The 22,368-nt window shown below is 41.8% G+C and overlaps 1 protein-coding gene across 2 annotated transcripts in view; it reads right to left on the reverse strand.

Annotated features, from left to right (window-relative positions):
* Positions 1-2,087: 2,087 nt before the first annotated feature.
* The window catches only part of TGM6 (transglutaminase 6), a 54,123-nt gene continuing 33,842 nt past the window's right edge, over positions 2,088-22,368 (reverse strand). The window contains exons 10-13 of one of the 2 annotated variants that reach the window (XM_010379015.2): positions 17,598-17,939; positions 3,727-3,881; positions 3,300-3,433; positions 2,088-2,351 (exon numbers count right to left, since the gene is read on the reverse strand). In XM_010379015.2, the coding sequence (XP_010377317.2) occupies positions 2,198-2,351; positions 3,300-3,433; positions 3,727-3,881; positions 17,598-17,939 (785 nt within the window). In that variant the 3' untranslated portion in view covers positions 2,088-2,197. The remainder of the gene's footprint in view (positions 2,352-3,299; positions 3,434-3,726; positions 3,882-17,597; positions 17,940-22,368) is intronic. The other variant, XM_010379016.2, reaches the window with a different exon arrangement.

The raw sequence follows: 22,368 nt of genomic DNA on the forward strand, positions 1-22,368 counted from the left end.
TAACGTTAAAACATAAACATAAAAAGTAGAAACTTCATTTCTCAACATGAGCTCTGTCAAGTTCAAGATATTTTTGTAAGCAATAATACCTGCCATTTAGTCCATCCCTAAAGAACTGAGGGTCCAAGGGATTTAACCATGTTACCACAGTCTTTTTTTTTTTTTTTTTAAATACAATTAACTGAGAGAAATGGGCATCTTTAAAGATTTTGTTTTTAAGATTAGGAAACAGGCCGGGCACAGTGGCTCATGCCTGTAATCCCAACACTTTGGGAGGCCGAGACAGGAGGCTCACTTGAGGTCAGGAGTTTGAGACGTGCCTGACCAACCCCGTCTCTACTAAAAATGCAAAAATTAGCTGGGCATGGTGGCACACGCTTGTAATCCCAGCTATTCAGGAGGCTGAGGAGGGAGAATCGCTTGAACTCGGGAGGCAGAGGTTATGGTGAACCGAAATTGCACCACTGCACTCCAGCCTGGGTGACAGAGCAAGACTCTGTCTCAAAAAAAAAAAAAAAAAAAAAAAAAGAGATTAGGAAATAAAAAGAAGTCAGATGGAGCCAAATCAGGACAGTCTGGTAGATGCTTAATGAATTCCAGTCAACACTCTCACAAAATTGCCTTTGTTTGATGAGAGGAATGAGCAGGAGCACTATTGTGGTGGAGAAGGATTCTCTGGTGAAGCTTTTCTGGGGCTTTTTCTGAAAGCTTCAGCTAACTTTATCAAAACACTCATAATAAGCAGGAGTTCTTACTCTTTGGTTCTCCAGAAAGCCAACAAGCAGAATGCTTTGAGCATCCCAAAAAACAGTTTCCATGACCTTTGTGCCTGACCGGTCCACTTTTTTTTTTTTTTTTTTGAGGCAGTCTTGCTCTGTTGCCCAGGCTGGAATGCAGTGGTGCAATCTCAGTTCACTGCAAGCTTTACCTCCTGGGTTCAAGTGATTCTCCTGCCTTAGCCTTCTGAGTAGCTGGGATTACACACCAAAACGCTTGGCTAATTTTTGTATTTTTAGTAGAGATGGGGTTTCACCATGTTGGCCAGGCAGGTCTCGATCTCCTGACCTCAAGTGATCCACCCATCTCAACCTCCCAAAGTGCTGGGATTACAGGTGTGGGCCACCACACCCGGCCGGCCGGTCCACTGTTGCTTTGACTGAACCACTTCCCCCTCTTGGTAGCCATTGCTTCGATTGTGCTTTGTCTTCAGGACTGTATTGGTAAAGCCGCGTTCCATCCTGTTACAATTCTTTGAAGAAATGCTTCGGGATTTTGATCCCTTGTTTACAATTTCCACGGAAGGCTCTGTTCGTGTTTGCAGCTGATCTGGGGGCAATAGTTTTGGCACCCATTGAATGAAGCATTTTCTCAACTTTAATTGTTCAGTCAGAATTGTGTAAGCTGGGCCCGGTGAGGTGTTGGCTGTTGTTTGTGCTGTTAGTCACTGGCCCTCTTCAGATTTGGAGCTGCAGATTTTAGGGGAATGCCATCCAGTTTGGGCCCTTCCTTTATCTTCTTAGATTATCCCAGGCAGCAGTCACGCCTCAGATCCTGGGCCTATGTCTTCACTGAGGGAAAATCTCCCTTTGCTTAAAATCTAATGCTTTTTAGGATAGGGACTTAGGAGGTATAAATGGCACACACATGGGCCTCAACTCTGCCTCTAGCTCACTCTGTGACCTCAATAAGTTTCCTTCTTCTCTGTAATGGGAGTATTGAGGGATGGTTAGGTTCCAGCTCTTACACTTTTGGGTTCTCTGTCAGGACTGTGGGGAGGATCCTTGGCTCTTGATGTGGCCAGGACATTTGAGAAGCAAGGAGAGTCCAAGGGTCAGCCAGGGTGACGGTGAGCTGGCAGGGCAGAGTACGGCAGAACTGAGTGGGCCAGGGTTACTGTGATGCTTGGGTCTGTCAGCCTCCCAGCTATGGGGATGAGACATGAAGGTTGGAGAGGCTCCCTAGCTTCTTACATCATCTATGGTTGTCCAAAAGTTTAAAGATTACTGAGTGCAACACTTCATTTTACAGAAGAGTAAACTGAGGCCCAGGAGGAGAAGGAACTTGCCTAAATTTACCAAGTAGGGCAGAGGTTGAAGCAGGATTAACTGAGGTCCCCTGGCTCCCACGTGGAAGAGACAAAGAATGGGCAGGAGGCGGACAGGGGCCAAATTGCCCCCTCTCAGTCCCTCATGATCCATCACTTGGCAGTGGCCACATGGATGATCACAAAACCCTTGATGTCCGGGAAGTGAGGGCTTACAAGGTCCACCTGCAACTGCCTTGGGCCACTCTTGGAGGGAGTGATGTCAAACCGGACTGAGGCCTTCTCCTGAGGCTCCAGGGTGGGCACGCTAGAGGAAAAGGAGGTAAGAAAGGCAGACTGTCAGTCCTCTTGCCATTCTGAGTCTGGCCTGCCAATCCACGGCTCCCCAAACTCCTCAGGATCAAGTTCACCTTGTGGCTTGACATACAAGACTTATCAACATGTTTCCAGGCCAGGTGCGGTGGCTCACTCCTGGAATCCCAGCACTTTGGGAGGCCGAGGCAGGTGGATCACCTGAGGTCAGGAGTACGAGACCAGTCTGACTAACATGGTGAAATCCCATCTCTACTAAAATACAAAAATCAGCTGGGAGTGGTGGTGCACACCTGTAATCCCAGCTACTCAGGAAGTCGAGACAGGAGAATTGCTTGAATCTGGGAGGGGGAGGTTGCAGTGAGCTGAGATTGCACCATTACACTCCAGCCTGGGCAACAGAGTGAGACTCTGTCTCAAAAACAAACAAACAAACAAACAAACAAACAAAACAACAAAAAAACATGTTTCCAATTTAATTTTCTCTTCTACCACCTGCACTCTTCCCATCCAGCCAGGCTAGTTTTCTGTCTGTGCCCTGAACTTCCCTCCTCTGGGCTTTCATCGGCTCTGTTCCTCCCACCTAGGATATTCCAATCCACCCAAGGCCCAAATCAAGTTCTCTTCTTCCAGGAGACCTTCCCTGACAACACCAGTGAGAGAAAATGAATGAAAGTGAGTGAATAAATAAATGGATAAATAAGTGAAAATATGAATGAATTATGTGAGTGAATGACTGAGTGAACGAGTTATATGATTTGAGTAAATGAATCAATGAATAAAGGAATAAATAAGTGAATGCAGGCTGATATGGATAGGCTGTGGGCTGGTTCCTGGGGGGTCCAGAATCTCTCCCACACTCCCTATCCCTGGCAACTTCTCTTTGGCTCATCCATAAGGAAGGGAGCCCCATTCCCTGCCAACCCCCCAGGCTGGCACTTACTCGATTCTGAGCTGTTCCTGGAGAAAGCCGCTGCCCTCCACCATCAGCGCACAGTCCTTCACTCTTTCTAAGAGGGGGTTGACTACTGTCACTTCCACCGTAACTGCCACTCCCACCATGGCTGGGCCCAGAACCTGAAAGGGGACAACACGGATCAGCCATCGTGTCTACCCCTCCTCCCTGCAGGAAATCGATGGTCCTGGCTGAGTTAGAGGATGGATCATTAGTCATGTCCACCCCTGCCTCCGTATACCCCATTACTGAGTGCCACCATTGCATTCATCCCCTTATGTCCAACCCACCCCTCCCACCTTGGAGAGCTAAAGCTGGAGTTAAAGGCACAAAATGCCCAGCTTCTGACACTCTCCCCCAGCTCTGGGGAGTGGGTGCTGCTTGGAACAGCATGGTAGGTGCAGGCTGAGGTCACCTTGATGGTGATGAAGTCCTCTAGAGTAATGTCCTTCTCCACCAGAAGCTTCTCTCCTTTGGTGACGAGGCACATGGCAGCCAACAGGATCTTCTTGTCCTCTGTCAGGTCTTCTTTATACTTAGAGTAAGATATTGTAATTGGGATTCTCTTCTCTGGAAGGGAAAGCAGAGGTGGGAGTTGGGGTTTGGTGTCTTTCTTCAATGGCACTGGGAAGAAGGAAGGGAAGGCCCAACTAATAGCTCCTTTCTCTCCGGTCCTTGCAACCATTCTGTGACAGGCTTTATTCTCCTCAGTTCTCAGATGAAGAAACCTAAGGCCCAGAGCGGGTATTTTCTTGTCCAAACTCATATAGGAAGTAAACCAAGAAATTAGGATGAGGTGGGAGTCAAATTCAGGTCAGGGAGCTACCACAATACCAGACTATTTCTCCAAGAGCCAAGAGCCCCCAGAGATGTTTCCAAGCTTTCCCTACTTATTCCAGATGGAAATCTCTCAGCCCATCAACCATTCATCCCCTCCTTCACTGTTTATTGAGCACCTATTATGTGCTAGGTGTAGAGAAGAGGAAGACCAAAGGCCTGCCTCAATCTTCCAATCCTGTGAGGCCAATTTCCCTACAACTTTTCCAAATGCCCCCCTCCAAGGCCCAGTCCTGGTCAGCCCCACCAACTGAGGGAAGTCTTCACTGACGCCTCCAGCCAGTGCTCTCATGCTCTCTGAGCTCTTGTGGTCCTGGCCATCTCTATCTGCCTCTCACCAGTCACAAACATCCTGCCTAGGTATTCTTTTCTTGTAAGCATGGATCACCACAAACCTCAGTCTTTTTTTTTTTTTTTTTTTTTTTTTTTTTGAAGACAGAGTCTTGCTCTGTTGCGAGGCTGGAGTGCAGTGGTGGCATGATCTCAGTTCACTGCAACCTCCACCTCCTGAGTTCAAACGATTCTCCTGCCTCAGCCTCCTGAGTAGCTGAGACTACAGGCACATGCCACCACACCCAGCTAATTTTTGTATTCTTAGTAGAGATGGAGCTTCATCACGTTTGCCAGGATGGTCTCAATCTCTTGACCTCATGATCCGCTCACCTTGGCCTCCTAAAGTGCTGGAGTTACAGGTGTTTTTTTTTTTTTTTTCCTGACTACTATGTATTCTTTCTTTTAGGTTCAATGTGCTCTTTCTGGTTTGCTCTCAGGCCCCCTCATTCCCTATTGTTCTACTCCCACTGCTTCCTTTATTTCTGTTTTCTTCCTGACTCTGAAGGCATCTGAGTTTTTAACTCATGGAAAAGGTCCTTAAAGGGCTCAACATGGTTCATGCGCTCTGCTACCCCAGTGCTTTGCGTATCATAGATTCTCCTGAATGCCAGTAGGCCGATTCATGTGTTAAAGCATGATATTTTTTTTTTATGGGCTCCCTTTGTTCGGTAGGTCATTACTGGAAGAACTTTATTACAATAACAGTAATAAGTAATAATTATAGGCCAGTGCAGTGACTCACACTTGTAATCCCAGCACTTTGGGAGGCGAAGGTGGGTGGATCACCTGAGGTCAGGAGTTCGAGTCCAGTCTGACCAACATGGAGAAACCCTGTCTCTACTGAAAAAAAATTACAAAATTAGCAGGGCGTGGTGTTGTGTGCCTGTAATCCCATCTACTTGGGAGACTGAGGCAGGAGAATTGCTTGAACCCAGGAGGCGGAGGTTGCAGTGAGCTGAGACTGGGCCATTGCACTCCAGCCTGAGCGACAGAGCAAGACTCTGTCTCAAAATAACAATAACAATAACAATAATTATTATAAATATAAAAGCTAACTTTTACTAAGGGAATAAAGTGTACTGCACTTGGAAGTGCTTTCGCAGACTGACTTGTTTAAACCTTACAACAATTCCATGAGCAGGTATTATTATTTTTATTTTATTGATTTATTATTTTATTGATAATATTATTGATAACAATATCAAAAACACTGATAATAAACATCATAAATTGAATGTTCATCAGGTAGTAGGAATGATGCCAAATACTTTATATACATTATATCATTTACTCCTTGCATGGTGATAGACCATGGTTCTCCAAGTGTGGTCCTGGGACCAGCAGCATCAGCGTCACCTGGTAACTTGTTAGAAATGTAAATTCTCAGTGTCCAGCATGAAGAACCACCATATGCCACCATATGATACACATGAGCAGAGCTCTGGGCATCAGCTCAGACCCTGGGAGAAAGGAGGAGAAAAGTTGCCCTTTAAAATGTTTGGATCAATTAGCCGGGCATGGTGGCGGGCGCCTGTAGTCCCAGCTACTCGGGAGGCTGAGGCAGGAGAATGGCGTGAACCCGGGAGGTGGAGCTTGCAGTGAGCCGAGATCGTGCCACTGCACTCCAGTCTGGGAGACACAGCGAGACTCCATCTCAAAAAAAAAAAAAAAATAAATAAATAAAAAAATAAAATAAAATAAAATAAAATGTTTGGATCAGGGCTTCTTGAAGTCCTTTGACTCACAGACTCCACTAACAATCTAATAAAAGCTGAGACTCCTTTCCCTAGAACAATGGTTCTCAATAGCACCGTCACTCAGCTGGACATAACTGACATCTGTAGAATATTGCATCCGACAACAGCAGGATACACATTCTTCTCAATCTCACACGGAGCATTCACAAAAATGGATCACATTCTGCGGCATAAATGACACATTAACAAGTTTAAAATAATAGAAATTATGCAATATATGCCCCCAGAACACAATGAAATCAAACTGGAAATCAACGACAGACAGAGCTGAAAAATCTAAAATAACTAGAGATTAAACAACACACTTCTAGAAGAACACATGGGACACAGAAGAAGTCTCAAGAGAAATTTAAAATTATTTTGAAGTAAATGAAAATGAAACTACAACTTATCAAAATTTCTGGGCGCATGCCTGTAGTCCCAGTTACTTGGGAGGCTGAGGAGGGAAAATCACCTGAGCCCGGGAAGTTGAGGCTACACTGAGCCATGATTGTGCCACTGCACCCCAGCCTGGGTGACACAATGAGACTGTCTGAAAAGCAAAACAAAACAAACACCCCTCCCCCAACACACACATTTGTAGGACGCAGCAAAAGCAGTGCTTAGAGAGAAGTTTATAGTATTAAATACATATGATAGAAAAGAAGAAAGATCTAAAACCAATAATCTAAATTTCTGCTTTAGGAAACTGTAAAAAGGAGAACGTGTTAAACTCATCTTAAGCAGAAGAAAAAAATAATAAAAATTAGAGCAGAAATCAGTAAAATTGAAAATCAGAGATCAATAGAGAAAATCAGCAAAATCAAAAGCTGGTTCTTTGAAAAGATCAATAAAGTCAATAAGCTTATAGCAAGGCTAACTTAGAAAAAAAAGAGAGAAGGCACAAGTTATTAACATGATAAAGGCAAGAGAGGACATCTCTCCAGATCCCATGAACACTAAAAAGATAGTAAAGGTAACAAGTTTGGGGAGTCAGGAAAAAAACAGATAGTAAAGGAATATTATGAACAACTTTATGCCCACAGGTTTGATAACCTAGATGAAAGGGACCAGTTCCTGAAAGAAAAAATCGGCTAAAATTCACATAAGAAGAAAAAGACAACCTGAATAGGCCTATATCTATTACAAAATTGAATCAGGACTTAATAACCTTCCAAACCAGAATGCATTAAGCCCAGATGGGTTCACTGGTGAAACATACCAAGTATTTAAGGATAAAAAATTATAGCAATTCTCTACAATCTCTTCCAGAAAATGGAAGCAGAGAAATACTTCCTAATTCATTCTATGAGGCCAGCATTACCTTAATGCCAAAAACCAGTCAAAGACATTGCAAGAAAAGAAAACTACAGACCAATATGAATTTTCATGTAAAATAATGGAACATGCATGGATAATATACATTTAAATTTCAAAGAGTCATTCAATATATTGATTTTTTTCTATTATTATTATTATTTGATTCCCTTCATAAGAGAATGAGCTACTAGAAGTAAGAAGCAATATCTAACAGTTCCTGTATTTCCAGATCTATAAAAAACCTCATGTGTAATAGATATTGCATGATTTTGTCAATTACAATATACTCAATAAATGAATGAATAAATAAAAAAAAATTCTCAACAAAATGTTGGTAAATTGAATCAACAATGTGTAAAAAATTACATGCCATGATCAAGTGGGATTTACTCTAGGCATGTAAGGCTGGGTCAATATTAAAGTTCAATTAATATAGTCCATCAAATCAACAGGAAAAAAATAACATGATCATATCAATAGATGCAGAAAAAGAATTTGATAAAATCCAACACCCATTCCTGATAAAGCTCTTAGCAAACTAGGAATAGAGGAGGAATTTACTCAACTTGATAAAGAATATCTACAAAAAACCTACAGCAAACATTATCCTTAATGGTGAGGAACTGCAAGCTTTCCCATGATGATTAGGAACAAGGCAAGGATGTCCCCTCTTACTATTCCTTGTCAACATCATATTGGGAGTCCTAGCTAATGCAATAAGGTAAAACAAGGAAATAAAATGTATACCGATTGGGAAGGAAGAAATAAAACAGTCTTTGTTCACAAATGATATAATTGTCTATGTAGAAAATCCAAAAGAATTGTCAACCACAACACACAAAAAATCCTGGAACTAATGAGTGGTTATAGCAAGGTTACAGGGTATAAGATTACCAATATACAGAAGTCAATCACTTTCCTATATACCAGCAATGAACAACTAGAAATTAAAATTAAAAAGATAATACCATTTATGTTAGCACCACCAAAAATGGAAAATGTAGGCATTAACAAAATATGTATAAGATCTACACAAGAAGAACTGTAAAACTCTGATGAAAGAACTAAATAAATGAAGAGATATTCCATGTTCATGGATAGAAAGGCTCAATATTGTTAAAATGTCAATTTTTCCTAACTTGATCTATAGATTCAAAGCAATCTGAAGAAGTTATTTTGTGGATATTGACAAACTGATTCCAAACTTTATGTGTGGGTGGGAGACAGGAATGAAGAGAAGTTGGATAATGGGTACAAGATAGTTAGAAAGGATAAGTTCTAATATTTCTTTTTTTTTAATTTTTTTATTTTTTGAGATGGAGTCTTGCTCTGTCGCCCGGGCTGGAGTGCAGTGGCCGGATCTCAGCTCACTGCAAGCTCCGCCTCCCGGGTTTACGCCATTCTCCTGCCTCAGCCTCCCGAGTAGCTGGGACTACAGGCGCCCGCCACCTCGCCCAGCTAGTTTTTTGTATTTTTTAGTAGATACGGGGTTTCACGGTGTTAGCCAGGATGGTCTCGATCTCCTGACCTTGTGATTCGCCCGTCTCGGCCTCCCAAAGTGCTGGGATTACAGGCTTGAGCCACCGCGCCCGGCCAAGTTCTAATATTTCATAATACAGTAGGGAAATTATAGTTAACTGTGATTTGTGGTATATTTCTAAATAGCTAGAATAAACTGTAATGTTTCCAACACAAAAGATACAGATAAATGTATAAGGTGATGGATATTCCAGTTACCCTGATTTGATTGTTACACATTCTATACATGTATGAAAATATCATGTGTACCCACAAAATATGTACTACTATGATATATCAATTAAGATTTTTTTAAAGATCCATGACATAAAAAAGTTTATGTCAAGAGGCAAAAGATCCACAGTAGTCAACACAATTGTACAATTGTAAAATATTGAAGGAGAGGAACAAAGTTAGAGGACTGCCACTACCTGACTTCAAGATTTACTATAAAGGTACAGTAATCAAGACAGTGTGGTATTAGTGAAAGAATGGACAAAGACAGGCATACCTTATTTTATTGTGCTTCATTTTATTGTACTTTGCAGATATTGCATTTTTTACAAATTGAAGGTTTGTGGCAACCCTGAGTCAGGCAAGTCTATAAGAGCCATTTTTCCAAGAGCATGTGTTTGCTTCTATGATCAGTGATCTTTTTTTTTTTTTCTCTTTAAGACAAGGTCTTGCTCTGTCACCCAGGCTGTAGGTGCAGTGGTGTGATCATAGCTCACTGCAAACCTCCAACTCCTGGGCTCAAACAATCCTCCTGCCTCAGCCTTCAAGTAGCTAAGACTATGGGAGCATGCCACCACACCCATCAGATATTTTTTATTTTAATTTTTGTAGAGATGGGGTTTTGCTGTGTTGCCCAAGCTGGTCTCAAACTCCTAGGTTCAAGCAATTCTCTCACTTTGACCTCCAAAAGTGATTGGGATTGGGATTACATATATGAGCCCCTGTGCCCAGCCCTTGATCAGTGATCTTTGATGCTACTATTGTAACTCTTTGCTGGCACCACAAACCATGCCCTATAAGATGTTGAACTTAATTGATAAATGTTGTGTGAGTTCTGACTGCTCCACTCACTGGCCATTTCCCCATCTCTCTCCCTTTCCTCGGGCCTCCCTATTCCTAGATACACAACAATATTTAAATTAGGCCAATTAATAAACCTACAATGGCCTCTAGGTGTTCAAGTTAATGAGAGTTACATGTCTTTCACTTTAAATCAAAAGCTAGAAATGATTAAGCTTAGTGAGGAAGGCACATAGAAAGCCAAGATGAGCCAAAAGCTAGGCCTCTTGTGCCAAACAGCAAGGTTTTGAATGCAAGGGAAAGTTCTTGAAGGAAATTAAAAGTGCTACTCTTGAAGGAAACTAAAAGTGACTTAGGAATTATAAGAAAGCAAAATAGCCTTATTGCTAATACGGACAAAGTTTTAGTGATCTCCATATAAGATCACACCAGCCATAACATTCCATTAAGCCAAAGCCTAATCCAGAGCAAGGCCCTAATGCTCTTCAATTCTATAAGGATTGAGAGATGTTAGGAAGCTACAGAAGACAAGTTTGAAGCTAGCACAGATTGGTTCATAAGGTTTAAGGAAAGAAGTCATCTCTATAACATAAAAGTGCAAGCTGAAGCAACAAGTGCTGATGTAGAAGCCACAGAAAGTTATCCAGACTCTAGCTAAGATCGTTGGTGAAGACGGCTACATAAAACAACAGATTTTCAATGTAGAAAAAATAATTTTATATTGGAAGAAGATGCCATCTAGGACTTTCACAGCTAGACAGAAGTCAATGCCTGGTTTCAAAGCTTCAAAGGACAGGCTGACTCTGTGCATTAAAGAGCTAATGCAGCTGGTGACTTTAAGATGAAGCCAACGCTCATTTACCATTTCTAAATCCTGGGGCCCTTAAGAATTATGCTTAATCTACTTTACCTGTGGTCCATAAAGGAACAATGAAGCCAGGATGATAGCACATCTGTTTATAGCATGGTTTACTGAATATTTTAGACCAACTGTTGAGACCTACTGATCAGAAAAGAAGATTCTTGTCAAAGCATTACTGCTCATTGACAATGCACCTAGTCACTCAAGAATTCTGATGGAGGTGTACAATGAGATTAATGTTATTTTGATGCCTGTTAACATAACATCCATTCTGCAGACCATGAATCAAGGAGTAATTTTAACTTTCAAGTCTTTTTCTTTAAGAAATACATTTCATAAAGCCGTAGCTGCCATAGATAGTGATTCCTCTAATGGCTCTGGGTAAATTCAATTGAAAACCTTCTGGAAAAGATTCACCATTCTAGACACCATTAAGTATATTCATGATTCATGGAAGAAGGTAAAAATATCAACATTAATAGGAGTTGGAAAGAAGTTGATTCCAACTCTTATGGATGACTTTGAGGGATTCAGGATTTCAGTGCAGGAAGTCACTGATGATGTGGTGGAAATAGCAAGAGAATTAGAGTGCAGCCTAAAGATGTGACTAAATTGCTCCATCTGATGGTAAAACTTGAACAGTTGAAGAGTTGCTTCTTATGTGTGAGCAAAGAAAGTGTTTTTCAAAGATGGAATCTATTCCTGGTGAAGATGCTCTAAACATTGTTGAAACGGCAACAAAAGATTTTGAATATTATATAAACTTAGTTGATAAAGCAGTGGCAGGGTTTGAGAGGATTGACTCCAGATTCGAAAGAAGTTCTACTGTGAGTAAAATGCTGTCAAACACCATCACATACTACAGAGAAATCCTTCGTGAAAGGAAGAAAGTCATTCAGTGTGGCAAACTTCATTGTTGTCTTATTTTAAGAAATTGCCACAACCACCCCAACCTTTGGCAACCACTACCCTGATCAGTTAGCAGTCATCAACATTGAGGCAAGACCTTCCACCAGCAAAAATATTATAACTCAGTGAAGGTTCAGATTGTTAGCTTTTTTTTTTTTTTTTTTTTTTTTTTTTGAGAAAGAGTCTCCCTTTGTTAACCAGGCTGGAGTGCAGTGAGCCTCTCGCCTCGCTTCTGAGTAGCTGAGACAACAGATGTGTACCACCATGCCTGGCTAATTTTTTTGTTTTCTTTCTTTATTTTTTTTTGTAGAGATGGGGTTTCACCATGTTGCCCAGGCTGGTCTTGAGCTCTTGAGCTCAAGTGATCCTTCTGCCTCAGCCTCCCAAAGTGCTGGGATTACAGGTATGCACCACCTGTGCCTGGCCCCAATTGTTAGCATTTGATAGCCATAAAGTATTTTAAAATTAAGGTCTACACTATTTTTTTAAAGGAATAGTGCTATTGCACACTTTATAGACTACAGTATAATATAAACATAACTTTTATATGCTCTGGGAAACCAAAACATTTGTGTGACTTGCTTTATTGCAATATTCCTATTATTGTGGTGGTCTGGAACCAAACCCGCAATATCTCTGAGTTATGTCTGTGGATCAATAGAATAGAAGAGAGTTCAGAAATAGACCTGCACAAATATAGTCAGTTGATCTTTGACAAAGTAGCAAAGGAAATACAATGGAGAAAAGATAGTCAACAAATGGTGCTGAAGCAACTGGTTATCCACACGGGGAAAAGAAAATCTAGAGAAAGGCCTTACATTCTTTACAAAATTTACTAAACTGAATCATTGACCTAAATGTAAAATGCAAAACTACAGAACTCTTAAGGATAACATGGGAGAAAAATCTAGATGACCCGAGATTGGTAATAATTTTTTTTTTTTTGAGATGGAGTCTTGCTCTATTGTCCAGGTTGGAGTGCAGTGCCATGATTTTGGCTCACTGCAAACTCCACCTCCTAGGTTCAAGCGATTCTCCTGCCTCAGCCTCCCGAGTAGCTGGGATTATAGGCACACCACCATGCCCAGCTAATTTTTGTATTTTTAGTAGAGATGGGGTTTCACCATGTTGGCCAGGCTGGTCTCAACCTCCTGACCTCATGATCCACCTGCTTCAGCCTCCCAAAGTGCTGGGATTACAGGCATGAGCCACCGTGTCTAGCCGGTAATAATTTTTTTGATACAGTACCAAAGGCATGATCCATGAAAGAAAAAATTGATAAGTTGGACTTTATTAAAACTAAAAACTTTGCTCTGCAAAAACACTGTGAAGAGACTGAGAAGAGAGGACACAGACTGGGAGAAAATATTTGCAAAAGACATCGGATAAAAGACTGTTACCCAAAATACACAAAGACCTTTCAAAAACCAGCAAGGAGAAAATGAACAACCCAATTAAAACATGGGCAAAAGATCTGTACACCTCACCAAAGAAGAGATACAGATGTCAAATAAGTATATGAAAAGATGCTCAATGTCATATGTCATCAGTGAATAGTAAACTCTGATACACTATTACACACCTATTACAATGTCATTTTTTTTTTCTTTTTCTTTTTTTTTTTTTTGAGACAGAGTCTCGCTCTATCGCCCAGGCTGGAGTGCAGTGGCTGGATCTCAGCTCACTGCAAGCTCTGCCTCCGGGGTTTACACCATTCTCCTGCCTCAGCCTCCCGAGTAGCTGGGACTACAGGCGCCCGCCACCTCGCCCGGCTAGTTTTTTGTATTTTTTAGTAGAGACGGGGTTTCACGGTGTTAGCCAGGATGTACAATGTCAATAATCCAAAACACACAACACCGTCTGCTGGATAGAATAGGGAACAACAGGAATTCTCATATATCCCTGGTGGGAATTCAAAAGGATACAGCTACTTGGGAAGACAGTTTGTCAGTTTCTTACCAAACTAAACATACTCTTACCATAAAATCCAGCAAGTGTGCTCCTTGGTATTTATCTAAAGAATTAAAAATTCGGGCCTGCTGCGGTGGCTCATGCCTGTCATCCCAGCACCTTGGGAGGCTGAGGCAAGTGGATCATGAGGTCAGGAGATCAAGACCATCCTGGCCAACATGCTGAAACCTTGTCGCTACTAAAAATACAAAAATTAGCTAGGTGTGGTGGTGTGTGCCCGTAGTCCCAGCTACTCGGGAGGCTGAGGCAGGAGAATGGCTTGAACCCGGGAGGCAGAGATTACAGTGACCAAGATTGCACCACTGCACTTTAGCCTGGTGACAGAGTGAGACTCTGTCTCAAAAAAAAAAAAAGAATTAAAAACTCAAGCCCACACAAAAACCTGCATAAGGATGTTTACAGCAGCTTTATTCATAATTGCCAAAACTAGGAATCAACCAAGATGTCCTTAAGTAGGTGAATGGATAAACTGTGTACATCCATATAATGGAATACTATTTTGCAATAAGAAGAAATGACCTATCAAGACACAAAAACCATAAGGGATCCTTAAATACATATTGCTAAGTGAAAGAAGCCTGTCTGAAAAAGCCTAATTATACTGTATGATTTCAACTAGATGACATTATGGAACAGGCAAAAGTGTGGAGACACTAAAAAAATCAGTGGTTACTGGGGCTTCAGGCAAGGGAAGGAGGGATGAATAGGTGGAACATGGGGATATTGGAGAGCGGGTGAAACTATTCTGTATGATAGTGGAATATTAGATACATACCATTATACATTTGTCAAAAGCCACAGAATGCACAACACAGAGTGAACCCTAATGTAAACTATGAATTTTAGTTAATAATACTGTGTCAATATCGGCCCATTAATTGTAACAAATGTACCACACTAAAGCAAGATGTTAATAACAGAAGGAGAGGTGTGGTGGTGGGCAGGGATATGGGAACTCTCTGTACTTCCCACTGAAAGCTTTCTGAAAACCTAAAACTACTTAAAAATCCAATAATTTAAAAAAGTATAGGTTTTAATAGTCTATCATTTGGCCAAAGAGTTTCACTTTTTTTTTTCTTTTTAGACAGAGTCTTGCTCTGTCACCCAGGCTGGAGTGCAGTGGCGAGATCTCGACTCACTGCAAGCTCCTCCTCCCGGGTTCACGCTATTCTCCTGCCTCAGACTCCCGAGTAGCTGGGACTACAGGCACCCGCCGCCACGCCCGGCTAATTTTTTTGTAGTTTTAGTAGAGACAGGGTTTCACCGTGTTAGCCAGGATGGTCTTGCTCTCCCAACCTCGTGATCCGCCCGCCTCGGCCTCCCAAAATGCTGGCATTACAGGCATGAGCCACTGTGCCCCGCCCAAGAATTTCACTTTTGTGATATAGTCTAACAAAAGTCCAGAATCCAGAGGAAAAAAGATGATTTCTTTTTGCATCAAAATGTTTACTTGCTTGCCTGACACTCTGTAGATAAATTAAACAAAAGTTTAGTTTTATTTTTAATAGCAATAAGCTGATAACTACCTAAAGAAGAAAAGATAGGTCACCATATTATTTATTTAAAGATCTATTAAATTTTATTTAAACATCTATTAAAATGATGTTTGCGAGGAGCTCATAAAAATATTTAAAATTCAATGTAATATGAAAAGAGCAGGGCATTAATGACTATTTGCAATCTTTAACTAGAACTGTTTTTCAAAAAGCAAACAGGCATTAAAAATTTGGAAGTAAAATTCATTAACAGTTTGTAGGTGGGTGGCAGAATCATAGGTGATTTTTCTCTTTTGCTTTCCAAATTTTTATGAATATGTATTACTTTTAATATGAAAAAAATTGCTAAAAGCCAGAGGGAAGTGTATGTTAATTAAAATTGTATGATGAAGTGTTATTTTGTGATTTAGACTTTGTGAAAAATAAATGACAAAAAAAGCTAAAAAAGTGTGACACCTCCTTCATACATTTTCACACCCTGTGAAAAATCCACAAGCTTCACTTACCAGAAGCTGGCCCAGAGCAACAACTTCTTTGTTTAATTGAATCCTTAGAGTTCAGAAAGTATGTGAAAGGAGAGGGAGGCAAAGGAGAGATAGAGATGCAGAGACAGACTGACAGACAGAGAGAGAGGAGAGATAGAGAGACAGGCGAAAAAGCCAAAAGGACAGAGACAGAAAGAGAGACAGGGAAGGAGAGACAGATGGAGAGGGAGACACAGGCAAAAAGACAGACAGACTAGGAAAAAAGTGCAAGAATAATCAAAGGGGACAGATTTAATAAATCATTCATGAAGCGCTATATGTTCAAGGATCACGAAAAAAATCCTTTAACCTCAGCCTCCTGGGTTCAAGTGAGTCTCCTGCCTCAGCCTCCTGAGTAGCTGGGACTACAGGCGTGTGCCACCACGCCCGGCTAATTTTTTGTATTTTTAGTAGAGACGAGGTTTCACTGTGTTAGCCAGGATGGTTTCGATCTCCTGACCTCGTGATCCACCCGCCTTGGCCTCCGAAAGTGCTGGGATTACAGGCGTGAGCCACCGCGCCTGACCTCGATATATTTTTTAAGAAGCAGTTGGAATAAGGTCAGTTAAAAAAATACAAAAACCTTTAAAAAGACTGAAGCCATTCTCTTCTGCTATGAAATACTAAGGATAAATTTTAGGCAAAGGTACCATTAGGCGTGTTGAGCATATTTGGTGTGGGCTCTGACCATTCCATAACCTGCAGTCAAGCAATTGCATCAGCTGCGTAAATGTGCACTGTGGTCAACATCCCTGGCCTTGAACCCTGGCTTTGCCCCTTCCTGGCCTTGGTCAGGAGTGTGTCTCTCATGCCAGACTGTCTGGATTTGGGTCCTGCAACTATGCACACTGACTGTGTGACTCTGAACTCGTGATTTCACCGTTCTTGGTGTGAGTCTTCTCCTTTCAAAGATGGAGCTAGCACTAGTACCACGTACAAGGTGGCTGGAGGGATTATGCTGTCGCATGCAGAATTCTTGGGACAGGGCTTGGCACATGTAAGCACTTAATAAACATCTCTGGCCTGGCTCAAGCCTGTCATCCCAGTACTTTGGGAGGCCAAGGCGGGCAGATCACTTGAGTCCAGCCGGGGCAACATCGCGAAACCCCTTCTCTACTAAAAATACAAAAATTATCTGGGTGTGGTGGTGCATGCCTGAAGTCCCAGCTACTCAGGAGGCTGAGGCAAGAGAATCCCTTGAATCTGGGAGGTGGAGGTTGCAGTGAGCTAAGATCACACCACTTCACTCCAGCCTGGGTGAGAGAGTAAGACTCTGTCTCAAAAAAAATTGAAAACCAAAACAAAGAAAACCATCTGTTACCAGTCCAGCCCTCTCCCACAGATCATCTGGAGCCAAATGGGCTCCAGAATTTTTTTTTTTTGGATGTTAGAAAAGTAATGCATGGCATATTCCATACATGCTGAAATACCCCCAGCATGTATTTATTTGGTGTGTAAATATTCATTCTAATTAAAACAAATAGAAACTATAAATCACATCTTCATCAGATTGCCACCAGATGCATGTGGACTTGTATTACTGTTATTATTGTTTTGCCCCTCCGAGTCTCAGTTTTCTCATCTGTAAAGTGGGGACAAGAGGCAAGGCACTGAGCACAATGCCCAGGAATATCCCCTTTCTTCCTGGGGATGAATGCAGATCCTGGGAAATACCCCCGACCTCCACAACTCTCCTGAAAAAGGAGGTGGGTTGGCCTGATTCCACCAAGCCAGGGTACACTTACCTTCTTGTCGCCCCAGCCTCACGGCGTGGGATTCATGCAGGATCTCTGCCACCGGCTTGCGGGTGTAGAGGATGGTGGCACCGCTCAGGTTGACCCTCACCTGCTGGACCCGGGAGGTGAGGTTGGCCAAGCACAGGGCCAGTCTCAGGTCGTGGCCCAGCATGGGAGGCTCTAGCAGCTTGAACTTGCCAGTGATACTGGGCTTGGTGGCGGGCTCCAGGAGGTCATCATGCCAGTGACAGCGCCCCCCAGCCCTGCGGATCCAGGTTCTCCTTCCAGAGGCTTTCAGGCTGAACAACCTCTTCACCGCCTTGCTATACACCTGCCTCTCTTTCCGGGACCCTGCAGGGCATCGCACAACGTCAGCAGCAGGCACCCCCTTGCTCCTTTAATTTACCATGGCTCGTGGAAGCCAAACTGGCAGTTGAAGAGCCATATACACACCGGGGCCACAGGCCTTCTGTTTGATTCTCTATGTAAATAAAATTTTAAATCAGTTGCCAACAACTTCAGGTCAGGAAATTTCACATAAAAATGCAAATTTCCAGCTTCTCTGACAGCTGGGTCAAAAGCCTCATATAGTAATGATAGCTAGCACTTTTGCAGATTTGCGATGTGTACTATAGCACTTGGTGCTGTGTTTTTTTTTCTCTAGGAGGTACTACAGAGGTATTAGTATCAGCTACATTTAACAGACAAGGAAGCCAAGACACGGAGAAGTAAAGTAATTCCTCAATCACACAGCTTATGTGTTAAGTGAGGGAGCTGGGACTTGAACCAGGCAGTAAAGCTCCAAATTCCATTTATGCTCCCTTACCACTCTCCACATGGCAATAATGGTCTTGAGGCAGGAGGCGGGAGTTGGGGCTCAAACTCAGGACTAGATTAAAGACTAATGGAAACAGGGAGGAGGCAAAAGCACTTCTCTATAAGACACGCCCACCAGTGCTATGGTAACACCCAGAACTTACTACCCCTTTTCAAGGCAATAACCTGGAAGTTAACACGCTTTTCCTAAAAATTTCTGCATAATCTGCCCCTTAATTTGCATGTAATGGAAACTGAGTGTAAATATGATTATAAAACTGTAGGGTATAACAACTTCATTCTTTTGCATGTGGATATACAGTGGTCCCAACACCATTTGCTGAAAAGACTATTTTCATTCTTTCTCCATTGAATTGTCTTGACACCCTTATAGAAATCAATTGAACATAATTTTAAGGGCTTATTTTTGGACTCTCAGTTCAATTTCTTTGATCTATATGTCCATTCTCATGCCAATACCACACCGTCTGAGTTTCTATATATTTGTAGTACTTTTTGTCTGTCTGTTTTTGAGACAGGATCTCACTCTGTCACCCAGAGCTGCTATGCTGGGCATATTGCCTATGTGGTAGCCCTGGCCCACAAGGAGCATCACCTTCGCTGTTGCTGCACACTGCTCCTTTAAGAAAACTTGCTAACACCACTGGCGCATCCTTGAATTCTTTCCTGGGTGATGCCAGGAACCCTCCTGGGCTAAGCTGCATGCCCTAAATCAGTCTAGGAGTTGAGCAATAGCAGCGCCCCCTAGAGGGAATGTACTCTCTGGTTGTCCATGATCTTCACCCTGTAATTCTCACTCAGGAGGTTCTATCTGTGGGGCTCCTGTAGACATGTGAGTTTAGGGCCCCTGATACACCACTTTCCCCGCTGCTAGCACAGACCTCTCTTTTGAGCTCCAGAACAATACGAAGAACTGGACAACACCCCCTAGGTGTCCCACAGGTGCCTCAAATCCAACCAAACCCACCAACTGCCCAGCATCATTCCTCATCCCAGCCAATGGTGCAGCCATGAGCCCAGGTGTACAAGCCAGAAGCCTGAGGGTGTTCTTGACTCTTCTCTCACCTTCATCACTCACAACAGAGCCCTCACCAGGTCCTGCTGAGCATCCTCCTTAGGCTCTGGAATCTGTCCTCTTCTCTCATCTCTCTTCCCCCATCAGATCACCATACAAACAACCTCACCATGAGGTCAGCGTGTGAACTTTTATTACCGTTTTCATTACTCTGTCCCTGCAAGCTTCAGTTTTCCTCTCTGTAAAGTGGGGACAAGAGGCCCACAGGCAAGGCACTGAGCACAATAATCAAGAATGTCCCCTCCCTTCCTGGGAATGTAGGATCCATCCCGTTCCAGTTCTGTTTCCACTCTGATGATTCCAAAATCCAATTCTGATGGTTCCCCTTCCCTACTTGAAACCTGCGGCATGTGTTCTTCACACCACTCTCCCCAAAAGGTACCCTGATACTGTTGACCCTGGTCAGATCACTTGGTGATCGCTTGGTGTTGCTGTGGACACCAAGGTTCTTTAACACTCCATGTTTTATTATTAAAATGTATGTGAATTCTGCTACTGCACAATATATTTTTACTATGACAATGTTTCATTTCCCTGCCGAAGAATTTAATGCCACCTTCTCATGGAGGCCTTCTCTGATCACCTGATTTTTTAAAACAGCTTTATTGTGATACAATTCCATAACATACAGTTCACCCATTTTAAGAGTGCAATTCAATGTTTCTTAGTATGTTCACAGAATTGTGCACCCATCACCACAATCTAATTTTCGAACGTTTTGGTCACTCCCCCTAAAATAATTCTGTAACCATCAGGAGTCATTTCCCATTCCTCCCCACCCCAACCCCAGCCCTAGGCAACCACTAATTTAATTCATAATTTGCCTATTCTGGACATTTCATATAAAGGGAATCATACAACATGTAGTCTTTTGTGAAATTTTTTCCACTTAACATAATGTTTTCAAGGTTCGTTCATGTCGTAGCATGTATCAGTACTGAATTCCTTTTCATTTCTGACTGGTATTCCATCAGATGGATATACACTTTATTTATCATTGATGGGTACTTGGGCTGTTTCTACCTTTTATCTATTTTAAATAATGTTTCTATAAATATTCATGTAAAGTTTTTGTGTGGGTGTTTGTTTTCATTTCTCTTGGACATGTAGCTGGGAGTGCAATTGCCGGGTCACAGTAACACCACGTTTAACATTTTGAGAAGCTGTCAAAGTGTTTCCCAAAGTGGCTGCGCAATTGTAAATTCCCACCAGCAATGTATGAGTGTTCCAATTTCTCCACATCTTCACCAACACTAATTGTCTGTCTTCTTGATGACAGTAGATCTAGTGGATGTGAAGTGGCATCTCATTGTGGTTTTGACATGCATGTTCCTAATGACTTAATGATGTTAAGCATGTTTTTCTGTGCTTATTGGCCATTTATATATGGTCCTTGGGGAGATGTTCATTCACATCCTTTGCCATTTTAAAATTGGATTATTTATTTGTTTATTTTGTAGAGATGGAGTCTTGCTATGTTGCTCAGCTGGTCTTGAACTCCTAACCTCAAGTGCTCCTCCCGCCTTAGCCTCTCAAGGTGCTAGGATGGGCCAAGCATGGTGACTCATGCCTGTAATCCTAGCACCTTGAGAGGCCAAGGTGGGAGAAGCACTTGGCCTTTCCAGTGCTCTTAAATTATTTTTTTAATGGTTGAGTTGTAAGAGTGACATATATATATATATATATAATTTTTTTTCAAGGTAAGAGTACTTTATCCATTCAATACATGATTTGCAAATATTCTCTCCTGTTCCATGGGCTATCTTTCCACTTTCCTGATGGTACTGTTTGCAGGACAAGTTTTTAACTTTGGGAAAGTCCAATTTTCTCCCTTGTTACTTGTGCTTTTGGTGTTGTATCTGAAAAGTCTTGGTCTAATCCAAGATTATGAAGATTTACTCCTATGTTTTCTTCCAAAAATTTTATAGTTTTAGCTCTAACATATAAGTCTATAAAGCATTTTGAGGAATTTTTGTGTATCGCATGAGATAGGAGGCCAACTTCATTCTTTTTCTTTTCCTTTTTAAAATTTTTCATGTGACCAGTGAGGTATAACAACTTCATTCTTTTGCATGTGGATATACAGTGGTCCCAACACCATTTGCTAAAAAGACTATTCTTATTCTTTCTTCATTGAATTGTCTTGACACTCTTGTAGAATCAATTGAACATCATTTTAAGGGCTTATTTTTGGACTCTCAGTTCAATTTCTTTGATCTATATGTCCATTCTCACGCCAGTATCACACTGTCTGGGTTACTATATATTTGTTGTAATTTTGTTTGTCTGTTTATTTTTGAGACAGAATCTCACTCTGCCACCCAGGCTGGAGTACAGTGGTACAATCATGGCTCATTGCAACCTCAACCTTCCAGGCTCAAGCAATCCTCCCACCTCAGCCTCCTGAGTAGCTGGTAGCCATGCCACCACAATCTGCTAATTTTTAAAATTTTTTTGTAGAGATGAGGTCTTCCATGTTGCCCAGCTGGCCTGAAAGGAGATTTCCTGACCTGGAGGGAGTCTCCTGACTTAGCCTCCTAAAGTGCTGGGATCACAGACATAAGCCACCATGCCTGGCTGCAGTAAGTTTTGAATTTGGGAAGTATGAGCCCTCCAACTTCTTTTTCAAGACTGTTTGGGCTATTTGGCAGTCCCCTTGCATTTCCAAATGAATTTAATGATCAGGTTGCTAATTTTGGGAAAAAAACTCAGCTGTAACTTTGATAGGATTTTGTTGAGTCTGTAGATCAATTTTGAGAGTCTTGCAATTTTAACAATATAAACCCTTTCAATCCATGAAAATGGGATGCCTTTTCATTTATTTATATCATTAATTTCTTTCAACAATGTTTTGTAGTTTTAGCATAT

The sequence above is a fragment of the Rhinopithecus roxellana genome, chromosome 13 (genome assembly GCF_007565055.1).
Source record: "Rhinopithecus roxellana isolate Shanxi Qingling chromosome 13, ASM756505v1, whole genome shotgun sequence".
In the NCBI taxonomy this organism is placed as follows: Eukaryota; Metazoa; Chordata; class Mammalia; order Primates; family Cercopithecidae; genus Rhinopithecus; species Rhinopithecus roxellana.